Source organism: Eublepharis macularius, chromosome 9 (genome assembly GCF_028583425.1).
Source record: "Eublepharis macularius isolate TG4126 chromosome 9, MPM_Emac_v1.0, whole genome shotgun sequence".
Taxonomy (NCBI): domain Eukaryota; kingdom Metazoa; phylum Chordata; class Lepidosauria; order Squamata; family Eublepharidae; genus Eublepharis; species Eublepharis macularius.
Genome location: NC_072798.1, coordinates 30,490,280 through 30,508,437, shown reverse-complemented (window position 1 = coordinate 30,508,437; position 18,158 = coordinate 30,490,280). Strand labels below are relative to the sequence as shown.

The window sequence follows — 18,158 nt, the reverse complement described above, 5'->3', positions numbered from 1 at the left end:
TTGAGCAAATCCTAGAACATCACCTTAATGCAATTATGTCAGTTCCAGCTTTGTGCCAGAAGTGACGTCATGTGTCAATGTGATGATAATTTCTCCTGGCATGTTGCCAGCTTCAACTGGCAGCCCTATAAAGAACAAGCCTGGATTTTGCCAAGATGTCTGTGTTTGTACTTCATATGAAAAACACTCAGACTAAACTCTGATACATATATGCAACTATTTAATAACTACATAAATTTGCTACTAGATCTGCAAAATCTGTGACTCAGTAAAATTGACCAGTTACTGGGAAGGCGAGACATGTTCTTGGCAGAATGAAGTTGTCCATTATCTACAATTGCTAAGTGGGTTAGGATTTGTACCTAATCAATGATGTATACATCCTTGCTCCATGTCTGCTACTGTCAAGCTGTCTCCTACTGAAAGGGGATATAAAATCCTACTTCTTGAAGAAAGAGACATGCATATGTTTTATTAACTGAAGATGACTGAGATAACTTTTGTCCTTTGTAATATTAGTGTCTGGTTTAAAAATGTTGTCTTTGCACTTTAGTTGTAACCCTGGTCCACTAAATCAGCAATAGCACCAATCAGTTGTTTGAAGGAGGGGAAAAGGAACTAGGAAGAATGACATCCAGTCCACACTTCCCATCTAGACCTTTGATCAAAATTATTAGTGCTTGTAGGACTAGCAATTGAATTGGACTGAACAATAAACTGTTTGCACAGCACCCTTTTGTGTTCACGACGACTGCTTATTCAGCTAGGGCTATGAGGGCAGAAAACAGCTTCCATGCATGTGTGCTCCCTAGCTGGATTATTGCAAATGTCTATTGGAACCATATAATAATAACAGTAAAGTTTTTGGAACTTTGCACTTCCATGATATTCATTACAACAGCTGGATGCCCAGAACAAGTACAAGGTTTTGGGCCAAATTGCCCCCACCCCCAGCAAGTCTGGAAAAAATGGCTAGTCTCTCTGTATCACGATACTTGGCTATAGGCAGGACTGGAGGCGAGATGGTTGAGCAAGAGATTTGCTAATCATGAAGTACAAACTGGCCAAGGTTTATACGTCAGTTCACTTGGGAGCCTCTCTGCATGATCAAAACCCAAAACCTGCTTGTTAAGGAACATGCAAAGGTAGAGCACAAGAGGACAGACATGCCAATGAACCATTACAATTGTGGAACTTTGCTAAACTTTTGCTGATGACTTGCAAGTTGTAACAAAAGTAAGATTTTGTAACTGGCCTTTTGTCCCAGCCACACTTAGAGTGACTATTTCTTTATAAAGGTGGCTGCTTCGACCCACTTAGAGCAAACTGGGGATGGAAAAACAGAGATGCACCTTGCTGTTCTTCTTGCCCCCAAGCAGAACAGTTGCCACCAGAGGCACTCTGCTTCCTTCCTTCATCCCAGTTGAGGGAGTCTAGATCTGCCTTCGTTCTCTGCTACTGAGGCCACCAAATAGACTCTCAGGGTTCCCATACTGACCACATTAGGTGAGATAATAACATGTCGTCATGTGCTTTATTTGGTTAAGTGTGACTACTAAGATTGCCCTTAATAAACCAATTAAATTCATAAATCTTAATAGGCACAGTTTGTCCTTATCCTCCTAAGGTGCAAGTTTTTGAGTTTTCAAGAGCTCCTAATCAGGCTGGATGTCAATTGTTATATTTTCAATTGAATGGCTTTCATTTTTTGCTGCTGCTTCTTCCCAGCATGCTGAGGATGCAATTTGCTATCAGCTAAACACAATCTGCACCCACTGAAGTCAACTGACCCTTGTATGGCCATCAGTTCTAGAGAACGCAAAAGCTTGCACAACTGTGCACTTTTGGATGGTCTTAACAAAAGGCAGGACATGACTTTTTGTTTGCGGACATCTCCATTTGGTTCACAAATTACAACTATTACTGCTGCCAAGCAAAAGCGCTGCTTTCAATTTGGGGTGGCAGCAGTTTTTCCACTCCTCTAAAAGCACATAGTAAATCAAAAGGAGCCAGTCCTAAAAGTCTCTGCAGCCGTGTAGCTGTGACAGCTGCCCTTTTCATTGGGGTACTTCAGAAAGCATTCTTTCTCTGAATCTCTCTACATGAGACATATGACACGTGAAGAACACATGTCAGGATACGCAATGTTAGCCGGAAAGGGTAGTTTAAAAAGACAGAGCTGGTAGTAGGCCAAAGACTTTGGTATACACTGGAGCTATGTGAAGGGACTGTGAAATGCCAGAAGGGAAATTTCAGCCCATTATAACCTCTCCAGGTTGAAGCTTGGCTCTTGAAGGCAGCTCCAGCCCATTTTCATTCCTCGCTTTCCTCTGGTTGCGATCCCACAGTTTTAGACAGGAGAGGTGACACTGACAGAGCCTCTGGGGAGGCAAAGATAAGATTAACAAACCCTCGGAGGAGCGATCTCCTCCAGCTCTGTTTTTTTAAACTAGGCTTCTTGGCTAACATTGCGTCTCCCTATACTTGACGAACACGCACTGAGGCGTCTCATATAGTGAGACTCTCTGTAGGCAGGTTATAGAAGGACTCAATCCTGAGTCAACAACTGAACTCTTGAACCGAATTACTGTTGTTATCTGAAGAAATGAACGTGACTCATGAAAGCTCATACCCTACCAGAAACGTGGTATCTTTTAGGCACTACTGGACTCTTGCACTTTTCTACTGCTACAGACAGACTAACACAGCTATCCCTCATTACACACGATACTTGAGTTTGAGTTTATCCCAGACTATACATGGAACGATAGACTGTGGATGGCTGTTTTTCATGCTAACCACATAGTTATCTTGAAGTAAAGGTACCTGCCATTCTACAAAACACTTCCCACCAAACCACAGGCAAAGAAGGGTGCTGTCAGAACAGGGGCAGGGGGGAGGAAGAGACTTGTTGCAGCGCATTTTAAGAGATCATGCTAACTTTCAGTGCACTCAAAAATATTTTACTCTTGTTTTCATTAAATATGGGGAAAAATGATGAACAACTGGGTTGGCATTCATGAAAACATTGAAAGAATATCCCAAAACATGGTTATAAATAATCCACATAGAGCTAGCAGTACTGAAGGGGGAATGTCACTTGCAGTGTGACAGAATGTAGCCGTCATTACTGTGATTGTAAGACGTTGTTTCTAAAAATGAGTGACCTAATACTTATAATTTGATTCTGGGAGTCCAGAGTGGTGCATTGCTCTGGGAAAACTAGAAACAGGTAGATGAAGTGACAGCATTTTGCTTCTTAGAATCATCTACTGAGCACAACCAGCCCTTGATCTCTTCAAATCGGGAGAGAGAATGTGTGCCTGCAGAAGGGGTGAGCAGATATGGTGCTACCTGCTTCATTCCTTGGAGATTCCATGGTCACAATCTGAGGAAGCGATAATAAAACAAGAGTCTGAGGAAGCTCTTCAATTCAGGAAGAGAAAGAGTTAACGTCAAGCTGTGCCAGCAATCTTTCGGTCACTGCCTACCAGAAAATGCTGGTTTTAGACTGTGACTTCATGGAAGCATCTTGGAAATGCCATGCCGAGCAGCATCTTGACAGTTTTAGATCCCACTGTTGCGTCGGGTTGCCATTCAATCACCAATAGTAACTTGACAGTTTCTAACAGGCTTGGTTTGCCCCGCTTACTGGGACAGGTGGATGAGGAAAGCTCATGTAACCTCTCAAGGATTTGCTTCTAGCCACATCCTTCTGCCCCTGACAAATCAGCAATGGTGATGAAAGCCAGTCTTTGGCAACGACAACAGTGGGGGGGCTTAACCTCAGCAGCCAGACTGAAGAATATTTCCACCAGAGCGCTTTGTCACCGACAAGCTGGTAAATACCTAAGAAAGAAGGAGAGGAAAAAACCATTTAGGTAATATCGGAGAGGATTTTTAGGTTGACGGAACTCAGGGGAACAGAAAGGGTACTTGACTCTGACCCTATGTTCTCTATAGGGATAGTAGTAACCCCCTTACAGAATTGTTAAAGGGTTACAGAGAAAATGTTCACGAAGTTCTTTAATCTCCCAGAAGATGCTATTTAAACAGTAAGCATTATTATAATTCTCTTTCTCTCTGCTGAGTTCCCACAGACCTGATTCTATCAGAATTGCACTTTAAAAAATTATGCAGATTGTAAAACCGGAGATGCTATGAACTTGTGGAAGATAAAAAACTGATATGAATTACAACCACTATAGAGATCAGGGTTAAAAAACACAAAAGAGCTTGAGAAATAGGAATATGTAACAAAGAATGCATGAACAAAAGAAAAAGAACACCAAGTATAAACACAACTTCAGAATCCAAACAACTAAAATATAAAGCACAGGAAATCTTGTTATGCAGGCCAATATAAGACCCATTTGCAAAAAAAGCAAATGCATTTTTACTTGCATTAGACTTATGACGCAGAAGTCTGCAACTGTGAGACCTGCACTGTCTCCACAGAAATGCTTTGCTCTGCCCTGGCTTCCTTACAGCAGCTCTGTTTAAGGACTGCCCAAATGACACTGTCCTCTATTTGTCCTACTTCCACATTTCCCCGATTTGCTGCGATCATTCCCCAGACTTGTTTTTTGCACAATCTTTTTGGAAAAAATGTGGGCAAAGCACATCTGGACTCTGGCTGTTTCCACGTGGGTGATTTGGCCAGGGTTCTATGCTGTTGGGAAGTGGGATTCCGAACGGCATCTTGGTGCTTCTGTGTACCATTCAGATTTTCCTCAACTTTTCTGCAATCTTTCCCAAAACTGCTTTGCTGTAATGTTTTCAGGGAAGATCACAGTAAAGCCAGGCTGGCTGCCTGGGATAGTCTCTGGATCCATACAAGAACCTGTGAAGTAGCTCACTGTCATCAAATTTTTTTGCAGAGAGGGAACTAAATTCAGGCAGCTGGCGACTTGATTTGAACTTGGATTCCAAGTTAAAGATGAACAAATTGCTTGCTTGACCAGCCCAGCCTATTGTTCCATAGATAGCAAATTTCATTCTAGGGAAGTGGTATCTTGTAAAACCATTCAAACCCATTTCTTATTTAGAGCTCTGCACTAAAATTGCTAAAGAACAGTGGCAAATACACCAAACAGGCAGGCAAGTCTTGGGCTTCCTTATTAAGATTTAAGCCACTCGTTATCACTGTATTTATGATTCTAGGGGAAAAGAAAATCACTTTTTCCCTCTCCTATTACGGTAAGCACTGCTAAAGTCACAGTGAATTGGTCTCTTCCTACAGAAATCCTGCTGTCTCTTCCCCCACTCTCTTTGTCTCAAGGTTTCTAACCCTACAGATAAAAAGAAATAATTAACAAAAAACCCACATGGTTTTCCTCTACAAGTCCATCTTATCTTTATGTACTAAATGAAGATATCAGAAAGAAGAAAAAAGTCTCTATGACAATATGCTGCACAGACTGCAGAGCATTAATGAGCAGTTATGGGCATATGGGTCAAAGATAATTTGCCTTGTGGGAAAGTAAATATCTACCACAGACAAAAAGACTCTCAAAAAGGTCTCAATGAAATGAATGGGGACTGTGCCAGAGCAATTGTTGTGTTAAAGGCAACCTGTGAGTTGATTATATGCGTGGGTTTCTCACGGTTGTGTACACATGCTAGAAAGATGCAACTGTCCTATAGGTAGTGAAAAACCCAGATGTGTGGTCATCAGCTATGATATTCTTATCCCCACAATACACCTGGGCTGCTGGGGCTGAGATGGGTGGCTTAGCTAAGGCTATCTACTGAGCCCATGGCAGTAGTGGAATCTGAACCAGCAGAGTGCTGATTTGCAGTCCAATCACTTAACTACTATAGTGTAGCAGCTGTGATAATTTATGAACATATGGAACTATCTTATACCGAGTTGGAATGTTAGTCCATCTAATGCAGCAGTACCTACTCCTGATGGGCAGTGGTTCTCCAGAGGCTCCAGTGGAAAAGAGACTTTCCTAACATTTACAACCGGCAATCCTTTAACTGGAAATACCTGTGACTGGCAGTTTGACTTTCAAAAGTGTATAGCCTGGAAATCTTGTTGGTCTTTAATCTTGCTTTAATCTTTAATCTTGGACTTGAATCTTTCTCTTTACTACAGACCAACATGGCTACTCACCTGAAACTGGGACGTTTTGTATACAAAGCATCAAGGCTTTTTTTCAGCTGGAACTTGGTGGAACGGAGTTCCGGAACCTCTTGAAAATGGTCACATGGCCGGTGGCCCCGCCCCCTGATCTCCAGACAGAGGGGAGTTTAGAATGCCCTCCGCGCCGCTTAGCGGCGCGGAGGGCAATCTCAACTCCTCTCTGTCTGGAGATCAGGGGGCGGGGCCACCGGCCATGTGACCATTTTCTCTGAGGGCAACCCACTGAGTTCCACCACCTCTTTTCCTAGACAAAAAGCCTTGCAAAGCATGCACACACCACTACAGCATCATAGCACCTCTCTGTATGGAACTGCCATGCTGCCCAATCAGTGCATTAGTCTGTCTGGCTCAGTACAGTCAACTCTGACAGCCAAGGGCTGTCCAGAGTCTAAGACCAGAAAGGTCTCTCATAAAGCCTACAGCTTAAGATCCTTTAAGTGGAGATTGCTACAACTCCCTTGTTCTACAGACATCCCATTCATTTTTACACGGAAGTGTGTGATGAACAAGAATTTTTGTAACAGACAAAATGGCTCTAACAGGCTGAATGATGTTATCATACCGAAGGTTGAAATGTCACCACAAGGTAAATAAATTTTAGTTGACCTTCTCAATGCTTTCTTCAATGGTACTTTTTTTTCAGATAAAGAACATACATATACATGAAGCTGCTATATAATGAGCCAGAGCAATGATCTATCAGAGGCAGCTGGAAGATCTTTCACATCACCTACTGCTAGGCAGAGGCCTTTCACATCACCTATTGTTGAGCCCATTCAATAGAGATACCAGAGATCAAACCTGGTATCATCTGCATGCAAAACAGCTGCTTTTACCAGTGAGCCACATCCTCTCCCCAAGCTCACTATATTGCCAAATCACACTTAGAAATCAAATCACACCTGTAATTATTCACTTCCCAGAACAGACTGCTTTTGAAAAATCATGCTTAGAAGGTCTAAGGCTAGACGGGTGGCAACTTGAGAAAGGACCTTCTTGGTCATGGCACCAAAACTTTGGAACTCCCTCCCCAGGGAGATTAGTCTGTCTCCCGCTTTCATTGTCTTCTGCCAGAAGGTGAAGTATTTTTTGTTTGTTTGTTTGTGTTTGTTTGGCAGTAACTGTTATCAGTCCTTCTCCCTGGTTCTGTTGTTGTGTTTTTATGTGTTTATATGTTTTTATTGAATTATTTTGTATATTATTTTAAATGCTGTTTTAATGTTCAAATGTTGTAATGGTTTTATGTTTGCTGCCTTGGGGACCCTATTTGGGTGGAAAGGTGGCATAAAAATGTTTTAAATAAACAAATAAAAATAATATAATCTTGGGAGACAGGCCACAACAACCAGTCAGAAAGTGTTTCTCCTCTCCAGCTATTTTCACCCATTTCAGAGGGGAACAAGCAAAGAAGGGAAAGTTAAAGAGCTCAGGCTACTTAGGTGTCCTCTCAACTGGCACTGGAGAACTGCAACCTGCTGATGTTTGACTCACAGCCCCAGCGCTTTATGCAAAGAGGAATGTTCCACAGAGAATATATAGCTTTCGCAGCGTATATTATTCTCATGGGTGGGGGAGTGTTTCCTTTACCTATTCATTGTGAAAATGCTGCAATGCACCAAATTCTTTTGCAAGCATACTTCCAGGATATGCCTAGGAAATGGGATGGGGGCAAAATGTGAATACACAGAGACCCACACACTAGATAATGCAACTTGAAGAGAGAAAGAGAAAGCTACAGTGGAACTTGAATCAGTAACTGGGGAAAGAAAGGTAGTTATTCACCCTGTGAGCCTCCAGCAGTTCTAGCCAAAGGAAGGAACTGCAGGAGTATCTGCCACACCAGCCAAGGCAGCCTCCCTATGTCAATAGGCCAGAATGAGTCAGGTGACACTCCCTATTAAAATCTTCCTGGTCAGACTTCCTCACTAGTCTGAGAATCTCTCTACACAAGACATCTTACATGAGTAGGATCAAGTGAAAGATCTTACACTTGTTCTCCCGTTGTGGATACAAGTGCACTGCTAGGGAGACAGAGTACTCTTGAATATAAGACCACACAGGAAGTAAGTCACTTGAGCGTCCCCGTGTAAGGTGTCTTGTGCAGAGAGACTCTGCACCACTAGGAGACTTGCTGTTTGCCAGCTACAGAGGGCTTTCACAGAAGCTGGGTCTAACATGTACGATAAAGCAATCACTGTTTTATATGATGTTTTGGAGCCAAGTGAAAAGCAGTTCAGGATAAACAGCAAATAAAAGGAAGTCTGGTACGTTGCCTTTAGTCAAGGTTTATCAGAAAGCCGATAGCCTTGTTTTGCAGACAAAGAACTATAGGTAGGCAGATTACAGGAAATCAAATCCACTTCAGTATAAACGGTTCAAAGCAACTGTAATTAGTTGGCATCAAAGTCATCTCTAAGGGAAAATAAACGGAGAGCAGAACAGAGCAGCTGTACATGCTAGCCATGCAAATAAACTCAAAGTTCTTGCAGGAAACAAGCACCTGAGCGCTTTGCTCTGTATTCAGGGACAGTCGTATACACATATCGTCTTAAAATATAAAAATTCCAAACACCATTTTTAAAAGAATGCCAGCTAAATAGCTGTAATTATTTTCATGAAGCCTTTGTCCCCTTTCAATCTTTGGCTTGTTCACCACAATAAAGCTGTACTGAGAAATCTTCACAAAATAAGTGTATCCCTGTAAATTAGGTATTTTGTTATTAATTCTGTTGTATAAAAGAATAAATTACCAGGAAAGATTCAGGAAGCTCTCTGGATCTTTTAAAGATTTGGATTTTTAAAAACCGTATTCTTCTTCCATCCTTGATTTAATACTTAAAATTAAAGACAATCGTCTTTGCATTCAAATATCTACGAAATTTTCTTCTCTGCACCACCCATGCAACATCTTACTGTAAAAATGATTCTACTCAGGTTCGATTCAAATGTCACAAATGGGAGTTTTTTAGTGATGATACTGACTTGTTTATTGTTTGGCTTGCATGCTCTCTTCCTTCGCTGCTAGTATACCACACCAAGATCAAAGACTTCCTGGTTTATGGGGGGGGGCATTGAAATAAACACATCTGACTACCCCTCCAGAATTTATTTATAGTAGTGGGTCTGAAAGTGATGGTTGCGCCAATATGAATCCATTGGCCCTTTGCTACTGAACCTGCAATCCCTGCTATCTCAGGGCAGCAGCTCACAGGAACAGGATGCAAAATAGCGATGAGGCAGACTATCGCTTCCATTCTCTAGTCCCTGGAGGAAACCATTCTATTTGAACAAACAAAGCTTTCTGAAAACCAGTTCTCTGAATACACACCTCTGCACAGACTGGATGAATTCCTATTGTGCTGTCCAACACTTCTTTTGTCATTCCACATTTTATGGCTGCTGCAAATCCTTGGGTGATTTCTCCAGCACTTGGACCAAGCACATGAAAACCAATAACGCGTTCCTGAAGAAGAACAACAACCTGATTCAAGCAGCCTGAAACTATCATTTTAATTGAAGAGAAGCAGTATATAAATGAAATAAATACAAATAAAATGATTTTCTTTAGATTGCCTAATGACTGGTTACTCCTTAAAAGAATGGATATGCAAACAATTTTTTCTATCTGGATACCAGATGTTTTAATCCAGTTTTTACATGGTTTGTTTTATTCTTATATTGATCATTTATGATGATTTTATGCCTTATTTTTACTTGTAAGATGCCCCAGGCAGGACTCTTGAGAAGGTAGTAAAAAACATTTCCTAAATTAATGATAAAATTAACTAATACATCCCCAAACAAATAAAGACAGCTGCTTACGTAGTGAGGCTTTGCCAGTAACCTGGCAGTGCAAAGGAGCTTGGGATAGCAGCTGGGCATTGTGCTTGGGGGCAAGAAAGGATGCAAGTAGCAGACTAAGTGGGATTTATGTCCAAACTGTGGCCTGTTATGTACATCTGATAGACTAAGCAGGGTTTATGACTCTTTATTACAAGATTAAACATTGGGCATGAACGCCCCTTTAAGTGGATTTTGCTGTAAGAGCAAATGCAAAAGAAAGATATGCTATTTAATAAATGAACTCCAGCCAAGATATTATGAAACAGTTCAGAAAGACGCTGTAATTTAGAGCTGGATGTGTGGATGGTTTTTAACCAGCTAATACTTTCAGACAGCATTCAAGTCCATCAAAGTGACAGCAACAGTTTTATCCTCATTCAAAGGGAATCTTACCATTTTTGCTACAAACTAGATGTATAAAAGTGACACAAGTTCTGTAAGCACTGTAAGTATAATTTTAGAACACTTTTATGTAGTATGTAAAAACGAACATAAAAAACTTCTCTCTCTTCTATGATGATGACAACTCCCAAAACAACCTAGCATTTTATGCACAATGTGATTACCTTCTCTGGAATATGGCAAATGATTTTTGCATAGCATTTATTGTTATCTCGGGCTGGGAGAGTCCATTCCAGTGGCCAGAAATAACTGTGATAAACCTGGAAACACAAAGAAAACATTAATATTCATGTAGATTTTAAGTAACTGGAAGACAGTATGGCGGCTAACAAAATTACAGATGCAGATCAAGATTTAATAGTGGTCATTAATTTCTAACTCGGAACAAATGTCAACAATGATCAAGAGGAACTTCTCCATAAAAATCAGGAGCATTCATAATTTTTGCATTTAAAGATTTCAGAATACTCCAGGCAGGGCCATATCAGTATTAGTCAGATGCGGATCAAGTAAATGCACACAGAAATATGGCCAACAGATCGATGAGAGCCAGTGTAGTGGTTAGAATAAGATCTGGGAGGCCCAGGTTTGAACCCCCATTCTGCCATGAAAATTCGCTGGGTGACCCTGGGCCAGTCACACATTCTCAGCCTAACTTACTTCACAAGGTTGTAGTTGTGAGAGAGAACACTGTAAGCTGCTTTGGGTTTCCACTGGGTGGAAAGGCGGGGTATAAATGAAATAAATAAATATTAAACAACAAAAACAATAATAATAGGTGAGAGGCTGAATTCTACTTATTAGGCAGAAACCCTAGAAAATGCATTTTTGCTTTCTCAAATCTTGTAATGTGACTGTTATGTGTCCATGCAATAGGAATGCAGATAGTTGCCTGCCTCTGTGTGCTCACATCCATTATCCATTCATTTTTGACCACTGGTACCTAGGTCTACTGCTATTATACAGGGTGTTAGAGGGCTCTTGGTTCTCCAACTACAGTGGACCTGGCTGAAGGCCACAGAAAATAACTGAATCATATGTGAAGGAGAGTTGGTTCTGCATCCCTTTGTATTAATAGAATGAAATGTACAACATCAATGGTTACTAGTTTTGGTGAGTTAAGGGAACCTTGATTCCTACTAAACCTCTGAAAGCCATTTCTCGGAGGCAACATCAGGGGAGGGAACTGGCCTCTATGCCCTGTTTGTTGGCCCTCAAGGGCTACTGGTTGGCCACTGCGTGCCACAGGATGCTGGACTAGATGGACCACTGGTCTGATCCAGCAGAGCTCTTCTTATGTTCAACTACTTGGTGATTAATGCTAGATGCGGTCATGATAGAAGACAATGGATTTGGGTAGGGTGTCGAGAAAGTTCAGAGGCTTGTATACACAAGCAATCTTGCTATGATTTTCTTTTCTGTAGGGAAAAGGCATGTGGGAGGATTTTTCATAGGTGAAAGGACAAAGCCTGATCAAATCCTAGCTGCAGACCTCTGCTCCATCAGAACTTCCCACTGATAGGTCTCCTATTTATGTCAGTAAAGTTGAGCATATATAGTATGGAAAGATTCTTTGGTGGGAATGTAGAGCAGGGGAGTGCAATGGAGGGAGCCATTCCCGTTTTTTACCTAATAACTTTGCTAGAACAAAGATTTCTATCCCCACCTCCAACTGCTGTCAATAGCTAAAAGTTTAAAGACAAAATCCGAGGTTCAAATCCAAAATAGGGCAGGAAATAAGCCACAAAAGTACATTTTATACAGAATTTTTGAAGTACCTCAATGTTGTCATCTCCAAATTTCTCTATGGCTTTTTCTTCTGAGTAACCACAGGCTCCATATTCCAGTGGGGTGAATACTGTGGTTGGAACATTCACATAGTCACACTGTCAGGGGCAGAGAATTTTTGTATCAATGTCACTGTTTTCAGAACCACTGGGATGTCAAGAGTGTCAGCAATAAAACCATGGGTATTGAATCACTGATCCAATTTGGATTAGGAGGGGAGAAATGATACAGCTGGCTTTAAAATCCGTAAGAATGCAAAAATACACATGAAAAACTAATGGGAAATCTTATTGACTACTGACACTCCCAATGACATAAATGAAAGATTGTGGAGTGGTGGAACACCACTTGCATTAGTTTCAGTGTCAAGGGATAGGTTGCTATTCCGCCTCTGTATCCAGTGAGAACTGGCACACAAAACTGTGCTCTATTTTTGTGTGTCAAGAAGGAGCTCATGACTGCCTGAGCAATTCATTATGGATGCCCGTTTAATATGAGAATCACAATATTCACAAGTTACAGTGATAACAATTGAGGATAACTTCTCACTTACCTTTACAGCCGATCCGCCATAAAGCCTCCGTACCAACAGCCTACCCGCTTGAATCGCCACCGGTGTGAGTTCCGGCTTGCCTTCCAATACATCACCGATGGCATAGATATAAGGTACATTCGTTTGTTCTTCATCATTGACAGGGATTTTTCCTGTTCTACAAGTTGTTGTCAAGGGGGAAAAACGAATTTAAGCAAGGAGTGGATTTGAAATGTCAATCTCCTGTTAAAATTATTTGTTCTGCAGGTCAGGGAAAGAACCCTCCTAAGCAGGACTTAACCTCCAGTTTGTGGTAGCTCTCAGTGTGCTTTCAGTATGAGGGATGTATTTTACAATAAGTGAGAGGAAAAATAAGTAAGAGGAAGTGCCTCTGAATATATGGAAAGTGCTCCATAGATAAATCTACATGCTCAATTGTGAGTGGAAGGGTGAATAAGCTATAGTTCTTTGGTAACAAAGTACACTTTCCATATGCTCAGATGTACTCTCCCTTACTTATTGTAAGACTCAGCCCTCAAAGTGAAAATAGGCTAACACAAATGGAAGGTTTCAGTAGGGCATCATTTCCTCTGTGATTTGAGCTGGTTTTAAAAAATACAGGAAGGAGGAGTGTTACGTTTGCATGTGCCTGGCCCTAAGAAGCAGGCAAGCACCTGGCTTGGAGGAAAGAGGCTTCCAGGGATGGTCTCAAGGCACCCGGATGCAGCAGCCTTGCTAAAGCTAAGCCAATCTGGAAGTGGACAGGGCTTGGATGTGACACTGCCTTGAAGCCTAAGATTGCCAGCTTGAGCTCCCAGAGAAAAGATGTCATATAAATGAAATCAATAACTACATGAGTGGCTGCTGAGAAAGACTGAAGAAAAACATCTCTTAAAGTCTCTGAGCAGGTGAAACTCCGTGTTGTTGGCACCAATGAAGTGGAGGGCTACACAAGGGAAATGTGGGGGGCTGATGGTTATGGGACCCAAAGAGAGAGCAGGAGCCCTGCGTTTTCCATATGGATTCAATCACCTGAGAGAAAAGCTTTGGCTGTCAAGCCGCCAGCCTCCAGATTATTTTGGGAAGAAGCAAAGTACATACAAGAAATCTCGTAGGGATTTATCGAGTTCAAGATGACAAGGCCTCTGTCACTTGAATAGCTGGATGGAAGGAGAAAGTTTGCAAGGCCAACTTTCCCCATCACTACAGAGCTATGACAGGGGGGAAAAACTTCACCTGTCAAATTCTCTCATTTTATACAATATCTTATATAACATCGGAACTCAATCAAAGCTCATGACAGAATGGAGCACAAAAATATCCATTTCACAACGACAGCCACTATGTAGAGAATTTTTCTCTATCCCATGAGTGAGATAATTCAAGAGTGTTGACTGCTAGCACATGAACCATTAACATTTTCATTATTGCTAAGTTTGCCCTTTTGGCATGTTCCGTAATACCCATTATGCAGTTCCTTCTTACTGCGACAGAAATTGGCTGGAAAGGAAATTTATGTCTCCCCAGAAAATGAAACCCTTTAAGTCTATGCACGGTTGCAAAAGCAAATCACGCAGGTGCAGGATTTAGACAGCAAAGAGATTTTTGCCTTACTTCTCATTGATCTTCACTCCAATTCTCTCCAAGCCAATTTTTCTTGTGCATGAATCCCTTCCTATGGCCAGCAACACCTGCAAAACATCCATGTTTGTGTTGTTATTTCCTGAAAACGTACAGTCTCTCTACACGTTGTGAATTACCTGGGGATGCTCAAGTACAGGATTTTACGTGTGGTCCTCAATTTACGTGCAGGCTGTTCTTGCTCACTGCATGTGCATGCCGCTTTCTCTGGGCACTTCCAGCTCTGTTTTCGCTGCAAGGCTCCTTTGACTTGCCAATTTGCATTTCTTTAAGGTGTGAGAAACTGTCAAGATCTGCATTTCAATGAATGGATGTGGGAAGTGGGGGAAACTAGGATACTTTTAGCAACTGAGGAGCTGATACCGAACATGTGAATGTACTCTTGGGAAGCAAATTGAAGTGTGATTGTGCGAGCGAATGCATGGGAAGTTGGAGGGGGGCATGTGAAACAAGGTTCACTTGAGCATCCCTAGGTACTTTGTGATGTGTAGAGAGACGGTTAGGTAGGTGTTTTTCAGGACACTGGTTATTATGTTGAATAGGTTCAGAATTCAAGGTCCACAGTACTAATTAATGATGAAAGGCTGGTTCACACAGTCCCCATTAGGCAAGTAGCTGCAGTGGACTGATCTCTGGTGAAATGGTCAGGTAAACCTGCCAGAGACAGCTGACAGCCACTTCCACAACTGCAATTGCACATCTTGCAGAAGCCGCAATCATGTGAATAGGGCAAGCCTTCTTCAGGTCCCACTATGAAGCAGTCACAGTTACTTACATGTGAGAAACACAGACCATATGAACTGGCTCTATGGCTATGTTAGCAAGTGCACAAATGGCATCTCAAGGCCCTGGCCAGTGCACTGTTTAGTGAAAACCACAGCAACTGTGTAAATTACTTACTGTGTTGTATTCTTCTTCAATAATTTCAGGCTTCTCTGTATAACGAGCTGTGACTTTTAGTGTCCCAGGCATTCCCTCCTCGATCTGTTCAATCTACAAAATTGTAAAATTCAAATATTATCTTTGTATGACAATATGAAGGGCAATAGTAGACCTGACATGGAAGATCTGACAAGGGGGGGGGGGCTGCCACATTTGTTGTTTCTGTATCTGCCCTCATTTACACTGAAATCAGGGTCTCAAAAGAAGAATGGTGGTAAGGGGGCAGAATCTTCCCTATCTCAAAATTCTAATGGAGCCAGGCTGGAAGACTAGTACCTGAGACAACAGGTCAAAGAGAGATAAAGTGAGGAAGGGTCCAGCTCATCTCAACCAAACGTCCCCTTTGATATTAAACTTAAACCCCACACCTCTTTATATATATGAATCAGGCAGCCAATAGGGAGTAAAAATGCCCATGTTTTTAAAACAAGAAGATAATTTTAAAGATCGGTAATCAATGGAAGTGCAGTCCTTAGGGCTGAACAACACCTCCTGTTTCATGAGTGAATGCCATGGAGACTTCTGGTCAGATATCAGTTGCAAGTTCCCTGAAGGACTGCAACTATCAAGCGCACAGGGCCCTAATTTGGATTGGGACAGCAGTGTACAGGGACAAGGGATTCCTACTTCCGCCCAGCCATTTTCCTGACCCCAAACAGCTCCAGGAATACTCTTTGGCCCACTGGCAGCTACACCTGCAGCCTATCAATACATGTACAGATGCCAGGAGGGCAAATATTATCCTCTTGGTCAATTTGGGGCTGGGTGCTGAGGAAAGGTAGGAAACCAAGCTTTCCATGCATCAAGGTCCTGATCCAAATCAAAACCTCATGTCCTTGATAACCGAGTTCCCATGGAGAATTCATCTGTTAGTCCACACAGTGGCTACAAGTCCCCTACCCTGTGGAACGGCCTGTGTGAGGAGGTCAGGAGAGCCCCCACTCTCCTGGCTTTCTGCAAACGATGCAAAATTGAATTATTGAAAAAGGATTTTTACTCAGGTAGGAGGGCAGTATTGTAGGGAGGGGGTCTCAGATGCTTCGCTAATGAGTTAGGGACCATAGACTTCACCACTATGTTGCCTTACATATTATCTGTTGCTTTAAATTTGTACTCCTATATACTACGGTGCTTTATGTTGTCTAATGTCAGTCCTAGAATTATGTTCTGTTTCAGCAATTCTTCAACTCCGTATTGGATCCTTGCTAATGCTATGTCTTTGTAAACTGTATTTGTAAACTGTATGACACAAACAAACAAACAAACAAGCAAGCAAGCAAACAAACAAACAAACAAAACAAATAATAAGTCAAACATAATGTTTAGTTTGACCTGCATGCTTCACACTCATTCACTTCCTCTCACGAAAGGCCATTAACCTCCCTTATGTGTCAAGTCTTAGTTTTAAAAGATTCCTGTGTTTTTAATAGCTTTCCAGCAGGCAGAATTTTTACAAATGTAATTTTGTTATCCCTTTGCTCAGCACAAGCATCCTTCCTAGCCAGCATGTGGTCCAATTCTATTTTCCTTATTTCTTTTTTCAGCAGCCCAGAACATTAATCTCATTCCAGGGTTCCATGGCACCTTGCAGGATCAAGGATACTGTATGAACCACAACCCAGGGTCTCCAACATGGTGCCCATGGGCACGAGGGTGCCTGCCGAAACCTTTCCTGGTGCCTGGCAACTGTTTTTGGAAAGTGGGAGGGGCCCAATGGAGCTTTTGCCCAGAAGAGCTTCTGACTGACCACTGGAGATCTTTAGCAGCAGCTGGCACCACCACACAAAGATATTCACTGCATGTCTGAAGGTAAGTTGTGCATATGCAAAATAATACTTTAAAATAGTATGTTCATTTTAAAAGGCATCCTGTTAAACAGAGTTTCTGCCTAAAATGCCAAACAGTTACTATGAGAGTTATATGTAATCTCACTCCCTGACATTTTGTGTTTGGCTCCACCTCCTGTAGCAGCCATTTTGTGGTTGTGTTTACCACCCTGTGACAGAATTCTAAAGGTGCCTGCAGACTATAACCTGTTTATTGTGGCTTGAGTAAAGCAAAAGCATTTTGCTTTCTTCTCAGCCCAGTGGTTGCTATAATTTATGCTTAAATCCAAATATAAAATTATCTGTGATTTTAATGCTGCTCTCTCTCTTTCCCTGATAAATGTCATATTTGTTATTAAGAGAACAAATACTCATACAGTTAGCAAGCTGCATGCGGTTTTTTTCCTACCTCCTGGTGAGCTCAGAACAAAAAGGAGATGATTTATTCTAGTTAATGTTCTAGTTTTGAAATATCTGAAAACCTATAAACCATTGGCTTAATGTCTCACTGAAATTGAAAAACAATTACCTCACCATTGGAAAATAATTATGTATTAATCATTAAAAAGATACATTCATTTCATACACAAACTGCATTCGCTAATCCTTTCTCAGCAAGAGCTTTCTGAATGCCACAAACATGCTGATCATTGAGGAGAAGGAAAGAATTCAGGAGAAGGAAAGAATTCAGTTCAGGAGAAGGAAAGAATTTTAATTTATCCAAAGGAGTAGGGGGAGGCAAGAGACAAGACAGATACCTCAGCCCTCACACCTCTGCTCTCACACTGCTGTCAAAACTCTTTCACCTCCTTCATTGGTCTAACTATGTGACAATCCTCCTCAAATCCCTGCACCAGCTTCCTCTCTCTTTTGAGCCAGCAAAACTTATTTCGAAAGCTGTCCATAACTTCATTGCCCCTTCTTTTTCCACTCTCCTATCTTGATAGCTTCTCTCCTCATGTGTCCAATAGTCTCCTGCTCCCTCAGAGGACTCCATCCTTCTCCTCTTGCTGCCCCATATGCTTGGGAGCTG

The 18,158-nt window shown here is 41.7% G+C and overlaps 1 protein-coding gene across 2 annotated transcripts in view; it reads right to left on the bottom strand.

The window, feature by feature from the left end:
• Nucleotides 1-203: 203 nt before the first annotated feature.
• TXNRD1 (thioredoxin reductase 1) overlaps nt 204-18,158 on the bottom strand; it is a 35,067-nt gene continuing 17,112 nt past the window's right edge. For both annotated transcript variants that reach the window (XM_054989341.1, XM_054989340.1), the window contains 7 exons: nt 15,258-15,350; nt 14,331-14,407; nt 12,738-12,894; nt 12,175-12,282; nt 10,561-10,656; nt 9,480-9,614; nt 204-3,849 (listed from right to left, as the gene is read on the bottom strand). In XM_054989341.1, the coding sequence (XP_054845316.1) occupies nt 3,787-3,849; nt 9,480-9,614; nt 10,561-10,656; nt 12,175-12,282; nt 12,738-12,894; nt 14,331-14,407; nt 15,258-15,350 (729 nt within the window). In that variant the 3' untranslated portion in view covers nt 204-3,786. The remainder of the gene's footprint in view (nt 3,850-9,479; nt 9,615-10,560; nt 10,657-12,174; nt 12,283-12,737; nt 12,895-14,330; nt 14,408-15,257; nt 15,351-18,158) is intronic.